At 40.5% G+C, this 20823-nt stretch overlaps 2 protein-coding genes across 6 annotated transcripts in view; both read right to left on the bottom strand.

Annotated features, from left to right (window-relative positions):
* The window catches only part of apba2b (amyloid beta (A4) precursor protein-binding, family A, member 2b), a 154251-nt gene that overhangs the window by 34990 nt on the left and 98438 nt on the right, over positions 1 to 20823 (bottom strand). For 4 of the 5 annotated variants that reach the window (XM_072670963.1, XM_072670966.1, XM_072670964.1 and 1 more), the window contains 3 exons: positions 20219 to 20299; positions 11796 to 11835; positions 7901 to 8046 (listed from right to left, as the gene is read on the bottom strand). In XM_072670963.1, the coding sequence (XP_072527064.1) occupies positions 7901 to 8046; positions 11796 to 11835; positions 20219 to 20299 (267 nt within the window). The remainder of the gene's footprint in view (positions 1 to 7900; positions 8047 to 11795; positions 11836 to 20218; positions 20300 to 20823) is intronic. The other variant, XM_072670967.1, reaches the window with a different exon arrangement.
* On the bottom strand, positions 4162 to 7172 carry LOC140547722 (uncharacterized). Its single transcript, XM_072670857.1, has 2 exons — positions 5247 to 7172; positions 4162 to 5051 (listed from the first exon to the last, which is right to left on the bottom strand). Exons 1-2 carry the CDS (start codon positions 7170 to 7172, stop codon positions 4260 to 4262), a joined length of 2718 nt encoding a protein of 905 aa, XP_072526958.1. The 3' UTR covers positions 4162 to 4259.

Genomic DNA, 20823 nt, shown 5'->3' with positions numbered 1-20823 from the left:
GTCAGTGTTTCAGCCAATCCATCGAGGGTAGGGCTGCATGCCACATTAACCTTTCCAGGCAAACCTGCTAATTTAGCATCGTTCCTGCAGTGTCTCTCAGGATGAAGCGTGCGTTACCTTTTGGAAATAACCACATTTGAACACTGTCGAAGTCCGAGCGCCAGCCGAGGGGGCCGTGAACTCAGAGTGCTGTTACTCACTGACACTCACTGTACTGGGCTGAGTGATGGACTCTTCAGAGGGGTTATCAAGTTAGTGCTGCTAACTGCTTCCCCGAAGAGGCTCGGTAGTTGTACAAATTCTACAAGCACGTGATTTTGAGCCAGTTGAGCCACCAGACTGGCTATCAGCTATGCACGAGGTCTGTACTACCATCTAGTGGGTGAATGAGGAACTGCATGGATGAATAAAGAATGGATTATATGATCTGATCAGTTCTCAGGATCGGCTAAAATATCTAGTATCTATTTTACGTAGAGAGGGAAGGAGAAACCGGTTCTATCGCCGACTGAAGCCAGTGGGCCTTCGCTGAATTCTGTTGGTAAATGTCTGTCATATGTTTTTGTAGAATATATTTATTAAAAAAGCTTGTTTAAACAAATATATCAGTTGATCAAGTCATGTCAACTTTATTGACATTTACATCCAAATCCCTCAAATTTAAAGGAAACCAGGAGTTTTGTTCTTGGCCCCCTGAATATTACATTTACTGGTGTAAATCTGCCTCCTGAGAGGCTGCAGTGAATGTATGTATGATAAGCTACCATTAAGCTACCATTGCCTTTTCACTGCTGTATCAAAAAAGTTTGAGACTTTTGTTCTTGTTGGATGCGCTATGTTTTTCCCCCCTGATTGTATGAGCTTAATCAGATGTAATATAGATGGATCATTAGTTTTAAAGAGTTTTATTCTTGTTCAAAATTAGTTTCTGACACCAACAAAATAGAATAAGTCAATTATGTTTATTGTAGATCAATGTATATTATATACTGAACGTCAGTCATTAATATAAAAAAGTAGGTTGAACAACAGATATGGTGGACGCCTTTGAGAAGGTCAGTGAAATCAACCATCAACAGAATTGCCTTTGTAGGTCCAGTGTTGAAAAGTTGTTCTGAATAGTTTTGGCAGAACATTTGATCATGTCCATCACCTATATTGTTAGCATGTAACCATTGTAGCTAGAATTGTAATTAGTATATTTCATATTCCAACACTTCAACACCTATTCATGCAATGTATTCCAGCAGCTGCCCATTTACTTCTACAATACGCGAGTTGTAAGTCAACAGGTTTTCTATTCTTATCCGATAACAAAGAAACAAGCTGAAGGGTACGATTCTGATGTTGCCGAGATTAGGCTGGAAAATGCTGTAGTATATCTGTAAACTGCAGGCGACACCACAGGCCTCAGCATTCACAGCCTCGTCTCTCATTAGTAAAAGAGCCTCTTTTCTGCAGACTGACGCAGCGTTCACCTGACATTAACTATTCATCGCTCTGACAACGATTTCAATTCCAGCTTTTTAATTCAGCGCCCTGGAACGCCTCTGCCTCCAAACCGCCGTCTTCAGCTCTGAATAGAATCCACTGAGCGTGATCAAAGCCAGGCAGCCAGACACTCCCTGAGATACAGCACTTGCAGGATTCTTTTGTTTACAGGAGCAGCCCCTTGTTACGAAACGAATGTGGCCTTTCAAGATGACTGGATCAGATCCAGGGCAATATTTGGACATTCTGGGCCCCAACCAGACCTCATCAGTGTATTTAACATTGAAATAATGAATTTTATAGTTGTTTTTGACTTTGTTCTGTTCAGCATTCTCTTAGGTTAAGGTTAAACACTACATATTATATACAAGTCATTAAATATAAGCTTGTGAAGGACATATTTAGCAACCTAAATCTGTATTTACAGCTGTTTTACTACTATTCCACACACAATCCTGCTTGTAGGATGTCCCTAGTGATCATTCTACAAGTGGAATGGAAATGCACTGGTGTAAATCTGCCCCCAGAGGGGTAATAGTGCATGCAAGTTCACACTATACATACTTAGATAGATCAGTGGGTAGATTCAGTGCTTTCTGTGAGCTACGGAGCCTCTGTGTAAGTAGTAATTGGTGTGTAAAAGACGAGGCTTTTGTTCTTGTTGGATGCGCTATGTTTTTCATTCATAAAGAGGTTTAGTTAGTAAGCTCTTATTTTTTATTACTCTATTTTTTCTTGGGCCTTTGGAACGAGCTTCCATCTCCTGCTCACTGGCTCCTACTGTAAGTGTGATTTTATTTTTTATTACAATTTCAATGCTTTTTAAGACCTTTTAAAAGCTTTTTTCTAATATTTCAACACACTACAATACCCCCAATATTACATATGACATGTATTAATGTTTATATTATTTTATTTTATTCACAACAATCGATTAGCAATAGCTTTTTAATGCTTACACAGCCTCTTTTTTAGTGTGTTAGAGCTGACTGAAGAGTTCTGTCGTCCACTTCCCCTAAATCAGTGGTGATTTCTGACCACAGGACCACTGTCAGCATGATATCTTGGGTTTTTGGACTGTTTTTAATTACTTTAACATACACAACAGCCCTTTTTGCCATGATCTTTATGTAATAACTTCGAATCGAATAGCGCTCACAGGGAAAAAGAGAGAATTTCAGACATTACACGACCTTGAATGTGTTTCTAAACCCTTTTAAAAGACTATTTTAAGGATTTACAGAAACCCTGAAACAAAGAAACACATATGTACACAAAACGTCTGTACTATACACTATACAGATGCAGATGTACCATACAGATACGACAGCAAACAGAGATTGGGCTGAAATATGCTGGAGCATTCCTTTAATACGGCCTTCAGCAAAATGGGAGCGGATGGCAGGTTTGCAGAAAGCCAGGTATAACAGCCTAGCCTTTTTGACGTGTGTACGTGTGTGTGTACGTGTGCCAGCTTTCGCATTACGGGTCCACGTCGAGGCATTTTCTTTCCCATCTGCCGGGAGGAAGCGCATGTGCTAACAGGAGGGCTAATTCTGGCCCGAGCCTTAAACTGCGCTGGCAAGACGAACAGCATCAGGGTCCCTGTAGAGTGAGCTGGCCAGTCTGGCCACCCCCATTTAATTAAAAGAGCAAGCAGCATGTTCAGAGATTACATCCAATTATAGAAACAGCCTTCAACACATATTTGTACAGTCAAGCAAAACTGATAGGAGTAATAAAGTGTTTCTCACCGACTCCCTCTGCCCTTAAAAGTGCGCGACTCGACTCGATAACAAGCGCCGCGTCACATTTCTCCATGTCACACACAAAAGCTTTGAAGAAAGATCCCACTAATAACCTAGTCACTTTGATTCAGCGGCACGGTATTATAAGACATTCACAGACGTGCTTGCAGTTGGCGCGGACCATGGCAGCTGAAAAGCTCTCATCCTAGCCCACAGAGAGTGAGGGAGATTACACTCTAATCCCATAACTACTGATTAGACAACATCTCCTGGGGTGTAAACAAACAAATCTCATCTCATAACAAAAATAGGACCCAACCACTGTACCAGCCGTCAGAGCCGTGGGCAAACACAAACGACGGCAGTCTTTAGGGGATAAGCAAGAGGTTGAGAGCTTGCACGGTGACAGGGTTTAGAGGCAGGGGTTTAAAGCAAGAGTTCCAGCTTTCGCTCGCGTCCAACAGAGCTAACGAAGCCCTGCGAACAGAGCCGATAAGCCGAGGCCCCCTCTGAGCTTCGTTGAGGACGATTAGGGAATCCACTTGGGTCAGTAAATGATCCCAATATGCTTTCAGTTCATGGCCTGAGACTTGTTTAAAGCCAAGAACCCCACTGGAGAAATCACCATGTGAAACCACCAACACCATTGCGATTACACTGCCACTAATCAGCCATAACAATAACACCACCAGTCCATTCTATCAGCTTCACGTCCCATATAGGAACTCTGGACTGTATCCATCTGTTTCTCTGCAGGCTCTGTTATCAGCCTCCTTTCACCCTGTCTGTTCTTCAATGCTCAGGACCCAACAGGACTGACCACCACAGAGCAGGTAGGTAGTATTTACATTACATTTACATTTACATTTACGGCATTTAGCAGACGCTCTTATCCAGAGCGACTTACAAAGTGCTTTGCTATTTACCCAAGAAAACCTCAGCTAGTTAGAATAGACTAATACAAAAGATACCTCCAAGCTTAGACATTACTAAACACAATACAATAAGGCGACCATAGAACTATTCGTCCAAGTACTCTCTGAAGAGGTGGGTCTTCAGTCTGCGTTTGAAGACAGCGAGCGACTCGGCCGTTCGGACATCCAGGGGCAGCTCGTTCCACCACTTTGGTGCCAGGACAGAAAAAAGCCTGGACGCTTGTCTTCCGCGGATTTTGAGGGACGGTGGGTCGAGCCGAGCCGTACTTGAAGCTCGAAGGGCTCTTGGTGCGGATCGGCTTTTGACCATTGCCATTAGATACGGAGGGGCTGGTCCGTTCTTGGCTTTGTAGGCCAGCGTCAGGGTTTTAAATCTGATGCGGGCAGCTACAGGAAGCCAGTGGAGAGAACGCAGCAGTGGAGTGACATGGCTGAATTTAGGGACATTGAAGACGACCCGTGCCGCTGCATTCTGGATGAGTTGCAGGGGCCTGATGGCGCGCAGAGGGAGACCAGCCAGAAGAGAGTTGCAGTAGTCAAGTCTGGAAGTGACGAGAGACTGAACAAGCACCTGGGTGGCCTCTCTAGAGAGGAAGGGTCGAATTCTCCGGATGTTGTACAGAAGAAATCTGCAGGACCGAGTTACGTTTGCAACATGACTTGAGAACGATAACTGATCATCCATCACTACACCAAGGCTGCGGGCTTCAGTAGAGGGAGTGACCAGTGAGTTCTCGAAGGTGATGGCAAGATCGTTTCTTGGTCCAGCAGTTCCCGGGATGTACAGCAGCTCCGTCTTGCTGGGGTTGAGTTTGAGGTGGTGAGCCGCCATCCAAGACGAGACGTCGGCGAGGCATGCTGAGATACGGGTGGAGACCTGTGTGTCAGACGGTGGGAAAGAGAGCATGAGTTGAGTGTCGTCGGCGTAACAGTGGTAAGAGAATCCATGGGAGGATATCACTTTACCAAGAGAGTGAGTGTACAGTGAGAAAAGAAGAGGACCAAGAACTGAGCCTTGTGGAACGCCAGTGGAGAGACTACAAGGAGCGGACGTGTCGCCCTGCCACGTTACCTGGTATGAGCGTCCCTGCAGGTATGATGCGAACCATTGCCATGCAGAGCCGGTAATTCCAAGACCGGCAAGGATAGACAGGAGGATCTTGTGGTCCACTGTGTCAAAAGCTGCGGAGAGGTCAAGAAGGATCAGAACCGAGGACAGTCTGGCAGCTTTAGCTGCATGGAGCTTCTCTGTAACTGCAATGAGAGCAGTTTCAGTAGAGTGTGCAGCTTTGAAGCCAGACTGGTGGGGGTCCTGAAGATTGTTCAGAGTGAGAAAGAGAGACAGTTGGTTGTAGACGGAACGTTCGAGAATCTTTGAGAGGAAAGAGAGAAGAGAGATAGGTCTGTAGTTGCCGATGTCCAAGCTGTCTAGAGTTGGTTTCTTTAGGATGGGCACGACTCTGGCAGACTTGAAGGCCGATGGTACCTGACCTGATGACAAAGAGCTGTTTATGATAGAGGAGATGAAGGGGAGGAGGTTTGGAGCGATGGTTTGGAACAGAGGGGATGGAATAGGGTCTAGTGGACAGGTGGTAGGATTATTGGAGGTGAGAAGATGTAGGAGGTCATCTGTGGAAAGAGGAGAGAAGCAAGTCAGAGAAGAGGGAGGAGGAGGGCAGTGTCTAGAGAGGGGGGTAGAGGCAGGGGGGAAGGATCGGCGGATCTTGTCAACCTTTTCTTCAAAGAAGGAGACAAAATCATCTGCAGACAGGGTAGTGGGAGGTGGGGGAGTAGGAGGGTTGAGGAGAGAGGAGAAGATGGTGAATAGTTTGCGTGGGTCAGATGCAGAGGATTCCAATTTCCCCCTGTAGTAAGATGCTTTGGCGGCAGCAACTTCCGTTCTAAACCTGGAGAGAAGAGACTGATAGGAGTGGAGGTCGGAGTCGTGTTGTGACTTCCGCCACTTCCTTTCAGCCAGTCTTAGCTCTCTACGGTTGTTGCGGAGAACATCTGACAGCCACGGGGAAGGTGGAGAAGAATTTGCTGACCTAGGGGAGAAAGGGCAGAGAAGGTCGACAGAGGTGGAGATAGAAGAGAGGAGAGTGTCTGTAGCAGTTTCAAGTGGGAGAGAGGAGAAAGATTCAAGATGGGGAAGAGTGGTCAGGACAGTAGAGGCAAGAGCTGAGGGGGAAACAGAGTGAAGATTGCGGTGAAGAGTGGAAGAACTTGCAGAAGTGGTAGTTGAAGGAGCAGAGAGGGGGAGTGAGAAGGAGAGAAAGTGGTGATCAGAGAAGTCCAAAGGAGTCACTGCCACATCCAGAGCAGGGACAGGTCTGCTGAAGATCAGGTCCAGAGTGTTCCCTGCTCTGTGTGTTGGTGCAGACTGGTTGAACGCGAGATCAAAAGAGGATAGGATTGGGAGAAGGCATGAAGACTGGAGTTTCTCTGATGGAAGGTTGAAGTCGCCGAGTAGAATAAGTGGGGCGTCAACAGGGAGTCCACTCAGGAGAACATCCAGTTCATCAATGAAACTGCCCAAAGGACCAGGAGGACGATAGAGAACAATGATGAGAAGTCTAGTGGGAGAGGAGACAGTAACAGCATGGTATTCAAAAGAGGAAATGTCGAGATTAGAAAAAGAGAGCGGGGTGAAGCGCCACAGAGGAGAGAGAAGTAAACCGGTGCCGCCGCCCCTGCCAGTCCTTCGTGGAGAGTGGGAAAAGGCAAAGGCAGACGACAAGGCAGCTGGAGTTGCAGAGTTGTCCGGGGTGATCCACGTCTCAGTCAGTGCCAGGAAGTTTAGAGACCGAGCAGAAGCAAAAGCTGAGATGAAATCTGCCTTCTGCACTGCAGACTGGCAATTCCACAGTCCCCCAGTTACCATCACATTGGTATTAGAACAAGGTGGGTAAATGAGGTTACCGGAATTGCGGCGTCTGCATCGGTATCTGCACCTCCGGCTGCTGTCAGAGGTGAGGACAGGAATTGCAAAGCACATCTTCAAGTATTACAGAATAGAGTTGAGTAAAAAGGTTTTGCAGCAGATATTCTAGCTAGGAGACATGACGTCTAACAAACGTCATGTCTCCTAGTATTTGGGTGGTGGGAGTGGACAGTCAGAGTGGACAGACACAGTGTTTAAGCACTCCAGCAGCACTGCTGTGTCAGATCCACTTGTACCACCAGCCCAACACACACTACTAACACACACACTCTGCACCACCATGTCAGTCAGTGTCACTGCAGTCAGGGAATGCTGAGAATGCTGACCCACCATTCAAATACTACCTACCTGCTCTGTGGTGGTCAGTCCTGTGGGGTCCTGAGCATTGAAGAAAAGGAGGCTAACAAAGTGTGCAGAGAAACAGATGGATACAGTCTGGAATTAAAGAATTACACAGTGATCCTATAAGCAATTCCAAACAGGGACAGTATTTAAATTCTAGTCATAAAAGTTAAGGGAGGGCGATTCTCCCATATAACTGTCCAAATCAGCGGCCAGAGGGAAAAAGAAAGAGTGAAAGAAGAAGCAGTCGGATATGCAGGCAGTTCTACTTCTCAAACATGACGGGTTTAAGCCAGAGGCCAAATTCTATCAGTGTCCAAAACTAATGGTGAACGTAGTCGTCTTCGTCTTTGTCTTCATCTTGTAGCTGCTGCCAGTGAGGGTCCCCCCCTCCCCCTTTCTATAGCTATAACACAATATAACAAACTGTGGTTTTGTACCTTGACTCGGCTCACTGCCTCCTGCGCCTGCATCATGCGGATGTTTTTGGACGGGTTCCTCTCCGACAGCAGTTGGGTGGAACCCAGATAGTTAGCAGCGAAAATGATCCCATCAATAAGGTCTTCAGGCTCACAGGGACCAGGCACTGAAAGAGAGACAGAGACATAAAGAATATAAAGAACAACCAGACTGACCTGACGTGACTGATGTTACACCAATTCTATATTAGTCTAGTTTTACTTTTTTACTTTACCTTTAATTTTAAGAGCTAATATTCAATAAATACTATGAATGATTCAGGATCCACTATAATTGATTATTCAGCATCCACTATTAATCATTGAGAAACTATTATGAATTATTCAGGATCCACTATGAATTACCCAATTCTGTAACTACAGTACAATTCTTATCAAGTATCCACTATGAATTATTTAATAAGTACTCGCAGTTTTTTATATCCACTATGAATAATTTAGTAAGTACTAGCATTTTTTTAATATCCACTATGAATTATTCAATAAGTACTAGCAGTTATTTAATATCCACTATGAATTATTCAGTAAGTACAATTAATTATTCATCCACTATGAATTACCCAGTGTCCACTATGAATTATTCAGTAACTACAGTACAATTAATTGTTCAGTAACCACTACAAATCTTTCAGTATCCACTATGAATTATAAAAACTATTCCGAATTATTCAGGATCCATTATGAATTATTCAGTAACCACTATGAGTTCTACAGAAACTATGATTAATTATCCAGGATCCACTATGTATTACCCAGTGTCTACTACGAATTATTCTGTAACTACAGTACAATTCTTATTAAGTATCCACTATGAATTTTCCATTAAGTACTAGCAGTTATTTAATATCCACTATGAATTTTCCATTAAGTACTAGCAGTTATTTAATATCCACTATGAATTATTCAATATCCACTATGAATTATTCAATATCCACTATGAATTATTCAATATCCACTATGAATTACCCAGTGTCTTCTATGAATTATTCAGTACCTATTATGAATGAATCACTAACTATAACAAATTATTCAGGATCCGCTATGAATTATTTGAGGGTGTGGAACTGAAGTGCTGAATTGATGCTTTAAAGGGTTAAAGGAGCAGGACGCAGTCTGACCACTGCTGCAGGACGATGTGATGACCCTCTTTAGCAACTTTGTGAAGAGTCTGCCTTTGTTTAGATGTGCTGTGTCTTTCTGAGTGTCATCAGATTCTCAGCAGCAGTCATCAGGTATTTTTTGGAGTGTGTGTGTGTGTGTGTGTGTGTGTGTGTGTGTGTGGAGGAGCGACCCACACAGAAGTAAACCCAGCTATTCAAAGACGACCTAAATGCTTTCATTAAGTCTATTCCCAGAAAGTTCACCGAAACACTTCAGCAAACACCAGGAAACATCCAGTAACCAGGGCGCGAGTGAGGCTCTGCCAGACGCACTGGGGTAATGGGGAGTTTATGTGGCCGTGGGTGCAACAGAGGCACTCTGGGATTAATCGGAGTGTGTGATATGGAGATGTGGACTCCATGATGCCCACCAAGGGACACAGGCAGGCGTCAGCAAACAGCTGTGTTAGAGACCACAGCTGTACCGTGCTGTTCGGCCGGAATATGAGGCATTACCTTCCCATCAGCTCCCCCCCGAGGCTCGGGCTCCGAAAGGACCTTGAGGCCTTGAGATACAAGTCTAAAGAAGCTAATCGGCTGTTCTGTGAGGATTTGGTCAAACCTGAGGACACCTTTTAGGGCGTGTCCATATTGCAGTATTACAGTAACACTGTAGTTTGACTAATAACCGCACGCTATTGGCCGGTTCTGCCGAAATTCTTCTGTTTATTTACAAATAAATGAACAAATAGAAACTATAAACCAAGACTAATGATGTTCAGACTGATCCACATCCTCTTCTTGCCTTATCTGGTACACAACCTGACTGTTCATCTCCAGGCCTTCTTCCCCCATTAGAAAGTCGCCTAATTCTCCTCTATTGGAAAGGGACAGCCTCTCTACACACACCAGACAGATTCATAAAGTAATGACTTATATTCAGCTGAATCACTGGATAAAGATCACTGTGTAAAAGATACATTTTGACACTTGGTTACCTTTTATAACACACTTTAAGGGTTTGCAGATATCTGATTGGAGAGACACTTCATATATTTCTATACAATATAATATCTGATTTCTGATATCTTTTTCTATTTATGTATTTCAGCTGAAAATTATTTTGGAATATTTAAAGTGTATCTGATGCAAAAATGTATTAATATTTTTATTTAATTAGGGTTCCTCCATTTTTACATGGTTGGGTATTTAATTTAATGATTTATTTATATTCATGCTTGTGTGTTTTTATTATTTTTTTCCTTAAACAGAAGAGAGAGGTATAGATGTGTCTTGGGGTAGAGGGCATGGTAGAGTTGTTCAGAATCCAGTATGAATAATATAGAAAATATTATAAATTATTCAGGATCCACCATGAATTAGTCAGTGTCTACATTGAATTATTCTGTTTTTGCTTTAAACGAAAGAGAGAGGCATAGATGTCTTGGAGTAGAGGGCATGAAAAAAAGACAGTTATTCAGTCTTCACTATGAATGATTCAATATTCACTATTAATGATTCAGTATTCACTATGAATGATTCAATATTCACTATTAATGATTCAGTATTCACTATGAATTATATAGAAACTATTATAAATTACTCAGGATCCATTATGAACTATTCAATATTCACTATGCATTATATAGAAACTATTATAAATGATTCAGTCTCCACTATTAATTATGTAGAAACTATTATAAATTATTCAGGATCCACTACAATTTTTGCTTTAAACTGAAGAGGTCTTGGAGTAGAGGTCATGAAAAAAGACAGCTATTCAGTATCCACTATAAATTACATTATTATTACACTATTCTGAATATTACAGAACCCACTGTTAATTATTTAGAAACTATTATAAATTATTCAGGATCCACTATGAATGATTCAGTATCAATTATGAATTACATATACACTATTCTGAATTATTCAGAATCCACTTAGAATGATATAAAACTATTATAGATTATGCAGTCTCCACTATGAATTATATAGAAAATATTATCAACTATTCAGTCTTCACTATAATTTATATAAACATTATTATACATTATTCAGTCTCCACTGTGAATTCTATAAAAACTATTATAAATTATTCAGTCTCCACTAAGAACTATATATATATATATATATATATATATATATATATATATATATATATATTATATCAATATTACTAAATTATTCAGTCTCCACTATGAATTATATTGAAAATATTATAAATTATTCAGTATCCATTAGCCAGCGTCTAAAATCAATGTTTCAGATTTTGCTTTAAACAGAATGGAGAGGTTTAGCTGTGTCTTGGGCTCGAGGGCATGGAGGAAGGTCTGGGCTGTACTGGGTAACTGTGTAATGCTGATGTTGGTGATTTAGCAAAAGTGATAAACAGAATAGTCTAAACCTAAAAAGCACATCTGCTGTGAAACGGGCCTGAGCTTCTTCATGTGCGCCCTACTGAAGAACATAGAGACGATATAAAAGCCCAAAGCAGAGAGAGAGAGAGAGAGAGAGAGAGAGAGAAAGAGGAAGAGAGAGAGAGAGAGAGAGAGAGAGAGAGAGAGGTAGAGAGAGAGAGAGAGGGAGAACCCCGGCCTGCTTCTTCCTCTGCAGCTCTGTGATCTTCTTACTCTGGATATGAGTTTGGATGTGTCGGGTTCCTTCTGCTCGTTTTCTCTCTTCTGACTCGAGATGAAAACATCTGCGCAGACTTTTAGAGGCCGATAACAGAGAGATACAAAGTGTCTACTTACCGTCCACAAAGCTGGGGAACGAGGCTGTCTTCTTTGACGACTGGGGAAGCAAGAAGAAATATTGGATTCAGAACAGACGAGGCGTCTCTTTAAATAATAAGCTTGTCTAGTTTCTCACAAATTGAAACAACAATGAAAAATCCTTAGAGCTGCACAATATGGCCAAACACCAACAGTGAGATATACTGCAACATATAACAACACATCAGTGCGTCAATAAGATCACACGGTTCAGGACTGGGTCTGCAATAACTGGATATAAATGAGTTACATTTGTTGGACTACAAATAGTGGGGCACGATCAGACACACTCTGCTCAGTTCAACACTGATCACTCAACATGAGCCTGACAGTTACAACTTCCCCCTTAGGCCCCATATAACTGTAAGGGCTGAGGGCCTAGTTGTGACAGTCACTAAAATGCCTGGTAAATAAATGCAACACAATTAATTAATACAGTTCTAGGTTGTTTAAACCAGACAAGCCCTGGGTGGTCCAGCGGACTGGTGCTGTCACCATGATCAGAGGATCGCTGGTTCAAATCCTTGAATTATTCGGAATCCACTATTAAATATATAAAATATTATTATAAATTATTCAGTCTCCACTATGAATTATATAAAATATTATTATAAATTATTCAGTCTCCACTATTAAATATATAAAATATTATTATAAATTATTCAGTCTCCACTACGAATTATATAAAATATTATTATAAATTATTCAGTCTCCACTATGAATTATATAAAATATTATTATAAATTATTCAGTCTCCACTATAAATGATATAAAATAATATTATAAATTATTCAGTCTCCACTATTAAATATATAAAATAATATTATAAATGATTCAGTCTCCACTATGAATTATATAAAAACTATTATCAATTATTCAGTCTCCACTATGAATTATATAGAAAATATTATCAATTATTCAGTCTCCACTATGAATTATATAGAAAATATTATCAATTATTCAGTCTCCACTATGAATTATATAAAAACTATTATCAATTATTCAGTCTCCACTATGAATTATATAGAAAATATTATCAATTATTCAGTCTCCACTATGAATTATATAAAAACTATTATCAATTATTCAGTCTCCACTATGAATTATATAAAATAATATTATAAATTATTCAGTCTCCACTATGAATTATATAAAAACTATTATCAATTATTCAGTCTCCACTATGAATTATATAGAAAATATTATCAATTATTCAGTCTCCACTATGAATTATATAAAAACTATTATCAATTATTCAGTCTCCACTATGAATTATATAGAAAATATTATCAATTATTCAGTCTCCACTATGAATTATATAAAAACTATTATCAATTATTCAGTCTCCACTATGAATTATATAAAATAATATTATAAATTATTCAGTCTCCACTATGAATTATATAAAATAATATTATAAATTATTCAGTCTCCACTATTAAATATATAAAATATTATTATAAATTATTCAGTCTCCACTATGAATTATATAAAATAATATTATAAATTATTCAGTCTCCACTATAAATGATATAAAAACTATTATAAATTATTCAGTCTCCACTATTAAATATATAAAATAATATTATAAATGATTCAGTCTCCACTATGAATTATATAAAAACTATTATCAATTATTCAGTCTCCACTATGAATTATATAGAAAATATTATCAATTATTCAGTCTCCACTATGAATTATATAGAAAATATTATCAATTATTCAGTCTCCACTATGAATTATATAGAAAATATTATCAATTATTCAGTCTTCACTATGAATTATATAAAAACTATTATCAATTATTCAGTCTCCACTATGAATTATATAGAAAATATTATCAATTATTCAGTCTCCACTATGAATTATATAAAAACTATTATCAATTATTCAGTCTCCACTATGAATTATATAAAATAATATTATAAATTATTCAGTCTCCACTATGAATTATATAAAAACTATTATCAATTATTCAGTCTCCACTATGAATTATATAGAAAATATTATCAATTATTCAGTCTCCACTATGAATTATATAGAAAATATTATCAATTATTCAGTCTCCACTATGAATTATATAAAAACTATTATCAATTATTCAGTCTCCACTATGAATTATATAGAAAATATTATCAATTATTCAGTCTCCACTATGAATTATATAAAAACTATTATCAATTATTCAGTCTCCACTATGAATTATATAAAATAATATTATAAATTATTCAGTCTCCACTATGAATTATATAAAATAATATTATAAATTATTCAGTCTCCACTATTAAATATATAAAATATTATTATAAATTATTCAGTCTCCACTATGAATTATATAAAATAATATTATAAATTATTCAGTCTCCACTATAAATGATATAAAAACTATTATAAATTATTCAGTCTCCACTATTAAATATATAAAATAATATTATAAATGATTCAGTCTCCACTATGAATTATATAAAAACTATTATCAATTATTCAGTCTCCACTATGAATTATATAGAAAATATTATCAATTATTCAGTCTCCACTATGAATTATATAAAAACTATTATCAATTATTCAGTCTCCACTATGAATTATATAAAATATTATTATAAATTATTCAGTCTCCACTATGAATTATATAAAATAATATTATAAATTATTCAGTCTCCACTATGAATTATATAAAATAATATTATAAATTATTCAGTCTCCACTATTAAATATATAAAATAATATTATAAATGATTTAGTCTCCACTATGAATTATATAAAAACTATTATCAATTATTCAGTCTCCACTATGAATTATATAGAAAATATTATCAATTATTCAGTCTCCACTATGAATTATATAAAAACTATTATCAATTATTCAGTCTCCACTATGAATTATATAGAAAATATTATCAATTATTCAGTCTCCACTATGAATTATATAAAAACTATTATCAATTATTCAGTCTCCACTATGAATTATATAAAAACTATTATCAATTATTCAGTCTCCACTATGAACCATGACTGGTTCAAATCCCAGTCATGTTGCAAGGCCCTTAAAAACCCCTCTCTGCTCTCCAGGTGTCTCAGCAATAGCTCCCACCGCTCTGAGCAAATTGATGTGTATAGCTGTTGTGGTTCTCTTTGTGTGCAGCTCACAGTCTGGTAAACTGTCTTCAGGGTGAATCTTGAGAAATATGTATCTAACATCTAAACATCACTTTAAATCATCCCTTACCTTGACTCATCAAAACCATAGATTCTGACTCATCAAAATCAGTTAGTCCACTCACAATATCATAATTATGTCTGACACATGTCACACTGTGCAGCTCCACCAGGAACAAAAAAACGGGAACTGCAGGTCAGTCAGACTACACTCAAGGTCATGTCAATTATTCAGGCTGTGCTCTATCCAGGGTAGTGGTGAGGTCTCAAAGCCAGAGGTCCAGCAGCAGACTAAGTAATGGCCATCACTTTAAAACACAGGCATCCGGACAGGAAGGTCAGCATTAAAAGAGTATAGGTGCCCATTAATGGCAGTCGAAGAGGAAAGGCCCCAAAGCTGCTTCAGTCAGGCTAATTAAATGAAGGCCAATAGGAGAAGCACGCTGCTACTCAGTAAACACACTGGAACTTTCCAGGGCTGTGCTGATCCCTGCAAAGTGACCTAAAAATGCTCACACACTCGGTCACGCTGCATTACACTGCCAAATATAAACCACAAAAGAAACTCCAGGACTAAACTGAGAGACAATCTAACCATCAGGATGAGCAAAAATGAGTTGTAGGTTTCTTGAACCCATCTAAACATCCTAAAATGAAGATGATCATGGGGCTCAGAGTAGGTCAAATGATGCTCTCCCACTATGGCCCGGGAGGGGGTTGCGAGATTTCGAATCCAGAGCCATGCCGCTTTGCCATCAGCAGCTGGAGTCTGAGTGAGCACGACTGTCAGTGCTCTCTCTATGAGGCGCTCTCTCTCTTCCCTCATCACTCTTAAAGTGATGTTGGCCAGCACCAGCTGCCCGGTGATGCTGCATCTGCAGTTTGAGAAGAGGCAGTGGCTGGTTCTGCATGTATCTGAGGAGACGTCTGTAAAGTCCTTACCCTCCTTGCGTCGGGAGCGCTGTTAGTGCTAGGGTGGGATTAATGGGCAGGACCAAATTTGGAGAAAAGGAAAAATTACTTGATAAACTTTATATAAAATACATGAATTAATTGTATAGATAAAAGAATAAATCCTCTGCTTATCCCCCACATTTGAGTCAAGTGTATGATTCTTTTTGGTGATAATGTCATATTATTGAATTATATGTATATTGAATTAAATAATATATGATAGATTCATTTTCTTGGGGGAAAATTAATTGGAATGGGAGACTACCCATCTTTCCACCACTCAAAATGTAAAACTCAATATCCAAATATCAATATCAAATATCAATATCTGTACCTAGCACATGCAGTGTAATACACAACCACTGTTGTCAGCCATAACATTACAACCACTGCAAAATGAAGTGTGATTGATCAGAGCATCTCCAAAACATCAAACAGGTCTTGTGTACCAGGTGTTCCTTGTATGCAGTGGTCAGCACCTACCAAAAGTAGGGAACTGGGGACAGGCTCATGGGCATTTAAGACCCATTGGTGCTCATGGAGAGCCCACCACATAACAGCAGGACTTCTGCTGCTTATCTTAATCTTGGTGGAGTCCATGCCTCGAATGCTCAGATCTGTTGTGGTGGCACAAGGGGGACCAACTCAGTCTTAGACAGGTGGTATTAATGTTATGGCAGTGTTTATTATGCACTAAATGATCAATCAATAGTGTCTTTTTTGGCCTTTGTCACATTATGGAGGGGAGGGTGAAGCATAGGGGCTTACAGGTCAGTCGTCTTTCTAAGTACCATGGTTGTATAATAGTCATGTTAGAGCTCACAGCAGAGGGTCAGTCAGGGTAACTGGTTATTTATAGAGAGTAAATAAGAATAAGCGAGTTCTGCTGTTGGGGAAGCTGTCCTGCAGTCTGGAACAAATAAAGGACCTCAGAAAAACGCTGCCTGTTTCCAGGCTTAATGAATAATTAGTTTAATGATAACTACTTAAATGCTTTCCGCTACTTCTGCCAAACGCTCCTCGGAAGAAGACACGAGAGCAGCGCTTGCCGGAACGACCTTCAAAAGACAAACCCTCTCAAATCAAAGGAGATTTCCAGCTGCTCTAATTGAGCCATTGTTCTTGGCACTCAGCAGCCAAACTCGCGGACTTCATTTGAATGCATCTGAATACAAATGAAACGCTCACTGCTCACAGTGCAATTAGCAAGCAAGACAACTGCGTTTTAACAATTCCTGCTCCTCCATCAAGCCCTGCATTAGCCGAAATTAAAACATCACAGGAAATAGTTACGAGTCACCTTCATATTCCAGTCCTTTCACCAACTTAAAAAAACACCTCAGCTGGAAAATCTCATGTAAAGGGCCCACAGCAGAGAAAACGAACCGTCAGCTACGTGTAAACAGGGTTAACATTTCAAAAAATACCATTTCACATCCAGTTTAGTCCATTTGCAGACAGTAAGCCACCTAAACGGCCTGTTTTCAAATGACGCGGCGTGATGTCCCACAAAACAGCACATTTACATACATCTGCATATTGCACATATCAGTTTAGCCCCTCCCTTTTACATTAAGTGAGTCTTTATGAGGACTGGTTTCGGTCTGGACTGAGACACATAAAGGCACATTCACAGCCTGCTTAAAAAAAAAAAAGAATATATACATATACATATATATGGACAAAAGTATTTGGACACCTGCTCGTTCATTGTTTCTTTGCAAATAAAGGCTATTAAAAAGAGCTGATCCCGCTTTTGTTGAAGTAACTGTCTCTACTGTCCAAGGAAGAAGACTTTCCACTAGATTTTGGAGAAGCATTGCTGTGAGGATTTGATAGCATTCATTTTCAGTAGCTTAAGTGAAGTCAGGATGTTGGATGATGAGCATCACCCCACCTCATCATCCCAAACTCCCCAGAATTAGCGAAGCAACTTCTAGCTGTTGTTTACACATCGTTTACTGAGGAGAAATGACCAGGTGTAGACAACAATGAGTTGCTGTAGGCTTGTTTAAGCTCACCCCAAGAAGCTGCCTTGGATGCTTATTTACACTATATGGACAAAAGTATTGGGACACTGCTCTTAATCATTGAATTCAGATGTCTGATTCAGTCCCATTCAGCCACAGATGTATAAAATCAAGCCCCAAGTCCTGCAGTCTGCCTTTCTTACACACATTAATGAAAGAACGGGAGGTTCTAAAGAGCTCACTGAGCTCCAGCGTGGTTCTGTATGTAATAGGAGACACCGCTGCACCAACAACAAGTTAGCTGGTGAAATTTAGACCTTCCCTCCTAGATCTTCCTCCATCAGCTGTGAGTGGTGTTATTATTGAACAGTGGAAGAGTTTAGGAGGAACAGCTCGCAGAGAGCAGCTCAGCCACAGAGTGTCTGTCAGACCACGTAAAGTTACAGAGCGGGGTCAGGGCCGAGTGCTGAGCTCAGAGCAGAGTGCAGAAAAGCCTCCAACTGACTCAATAACTGCAGCAGAGCTCCAGACCTGCTGCTGCTGGTAGAGCTTAGTGCAAAGGGGGACCCATAATGCCTATGGGTTCTGAACGGCATGTTATAACAGCTACTGTAGATGTAATGTGTAGATGTCCCAATAATTTTGTCTAGTGTATGCAGATGAACTTTAAGAATTGTCTACTGTTGTATGTAGGAGATGGCTCTTTTAAGGACTGTGCAAACTTGCGCTACATAAAGAGTGTAACGAGAACAGCCTCTTACTCTGTGGTTGTATATAAATGTGTGTGTGTGTGCGTGTGTGTGTGTGTGTAGGAGAGCTGTCTGTGTAGAGAGGCAGAGAAGCAGCAGGCAGGTCAAGGCTGAGCGCTTCTTTCTCCATGTAAATACAAAGCTGTCAGTCTCCGAGGCAGAGCAGGCGGAGGTGAAGCCGATTCATTTCCTCCATCAACAGTGTGAGTGAGGGAGGAGAATGAGGTGGCAGTGCTCAAACAGTGCAGAGATAATAGGCTGGGAATGTCGAATACTACACTGAAACCAAGGGACTGACCGTCTGGATTCAGAAGCTTATATCATTTCCATGTTAAAAAATACTGCCACTGTCAGAATCTCCAAAACTATCACCCAAATCGTTCCCCAGTTTAGTCATGTTCAATTCCACGCATTAGCTAGACCTCCCCAATGACCCTAGAGGGGGTCAAACCTGCGATACTCTGTTGACTGGGATAATGCCTAGACAGCTGTGCCTCTTTAATACATGGAATAGGATTTTAATCCAATTCTTTTGACCAATTTCAGTTGCTCCTTTCATCATGGACTGTTGTGTGAGTGCATATGTGTGTGTACACCAATCAGCCATAACATTAACACCACCTCTTTTCTCGTTTCTACACTCCCAGTCCATTCTATCAGCTCCACTGACCATATAGGACAACTCTGTAGTTCTATAACTCCAGGCTGTATCCATCTGTTCCCCTGGATTCTCTGATATAAGCCTCCTTTCACCCCGTTTGTTCTTCAATGGTCAGGACCTCACAGGCCTGACCACCACAAAGTAGGTAGGTACTATTTGGATGGTGGGTCAGCATTCTCAGCTCTGCAGTGATACTGACTGACTGACATGGTGGTGGTGAGCCCTCAGTGTCGCTGCTGGACTGAGAGAGTCCACCAACCAGAAATATCCAGCCAACAGAGGCCTGTGGGCAGCAGCGTCCAGTGAGCAGCAGAGTCCTATGAGCACTGATGAAGGACTAGAGGATGACCAACACAAACAAGCTGTGCAGCAGCAGATACAGAGCTTCTGCCTCTGACCTTACCCTCTTTCTACAAGCTGGACCAACTAGGTCTAACAGAGTGGACAGTCAGAGCGGACAGACACAGTGTTTAAGCACTCCAGCAGCACTGCTGCATATCATCATCTCTGCATACCACCAGCGCAACACACACACTCGCCACCACCATGTCAGTCAGTGTCACTGCAGTCAGTGCTGAGAATGCTGACCCACCATCTAAATACTACCTACCTGCTCTGTGGTGGTCAGTCCTGTGGGGTCCTGTGTGAGCATTGAAGAACAAACAGGGTGAAAGGAGGCTAACAAAGGATACAGAGAAACAGATGGACTACAAGGAGGTGGTTTTAATGTTATGGCTGATCGGTGTATGTATATGTGTGCTGTATCTGCAGCACTACGGTAGTGCAAGGGGTAGTCGTGAGTGAGTGAAGCAGTTGATTGACTGGTCGGCTGGTCAGTCGTGTACATCATATTATGCAGTAGTTTGGAGAACAGTGTACAGCTCAAAGGTCAAAGGTTAACGGATGCACCTCTGGCACGTTGTTGTTCTCCAACGGGCCGTTCAGATCCGAGCGCTGCTGCTTCCTCGGCTGTTCTGCACCATTACACACCTAAACACACACACACAGATGTGAGACAGGCAGTGAGAGAGAGAGAGAGAGAGAGTGAGACAGTAGGTAGTAAGTGAGAGAGAGTTGGGGGGGGGTGTAAGAACAGGAAGGCACAGTGGGTGAGGTGCAGTGTGATTTCTCCAGGGCTGTAAACCCTGCAGATATCAGAATATCAGCAACAGTAAACCTGTCAAACAGGCACTCAGAGGACGGCCAAGATCAACGAGAGAAGTGATAAAGGCAGCTCATCTGCTGGTGAGGACAGCAGGCCACCTCTACAGCACAGCTGCACATCCGCAGATTAATATATACTATTTAACTGACTTTCGCAGCAGCAGCGAGCCGCCTCTCCGGCTCTGCTGGACATCCAGAGTCTTTAATTAGTGCTCCTCTGTTCTCTGCATTTTAGGACATTATCACTTCATCAAATTCGTTTGGAATGTAGCTTTGCTCCAAGGCACGAAACAATGCTGGATGCTAATAGAACAGGCTCTGCATCGGTCCAGACATGGACGCAAGACATC

Source organism: Salminus brasiliensis, chromosome 25 (assembly GCF_030463535.1).
Source record: "Salminus brasiliensis chromosome 25, fSalBra1.hap2, whole genome shotgun sequence".
NCBI lineage: Eukaryota > Metazoa > Chordata > Actinopteri > Characiformes > Bryconidae > Salminus > Salminus brasiliensis.
The sequence above is the reverse complement of the archived record's forward strand: the minus strand, read 5'-3'. Positions and strand labels throughout refer to the sequence as shown.

What these genes read in the sequence shown, in the direction of transcription:
- LOC140547722 (XM_072670857.1), bottom strand. Translation starts at nt 7,172, where the DNA reads ATGTGCTTTGCAATTCCTGTCCTCACCTCTGACAGCAGCCGGAGGTGC. An exon ending in TGCAGGGACGCTCATACCAG is followed by an intron (nt 5,052 to 5,246) that starts GTAACGTGGCAG and finishes TCTGACACACAG; the next exon opens with GTCTCCACCCGTATCTCAGC.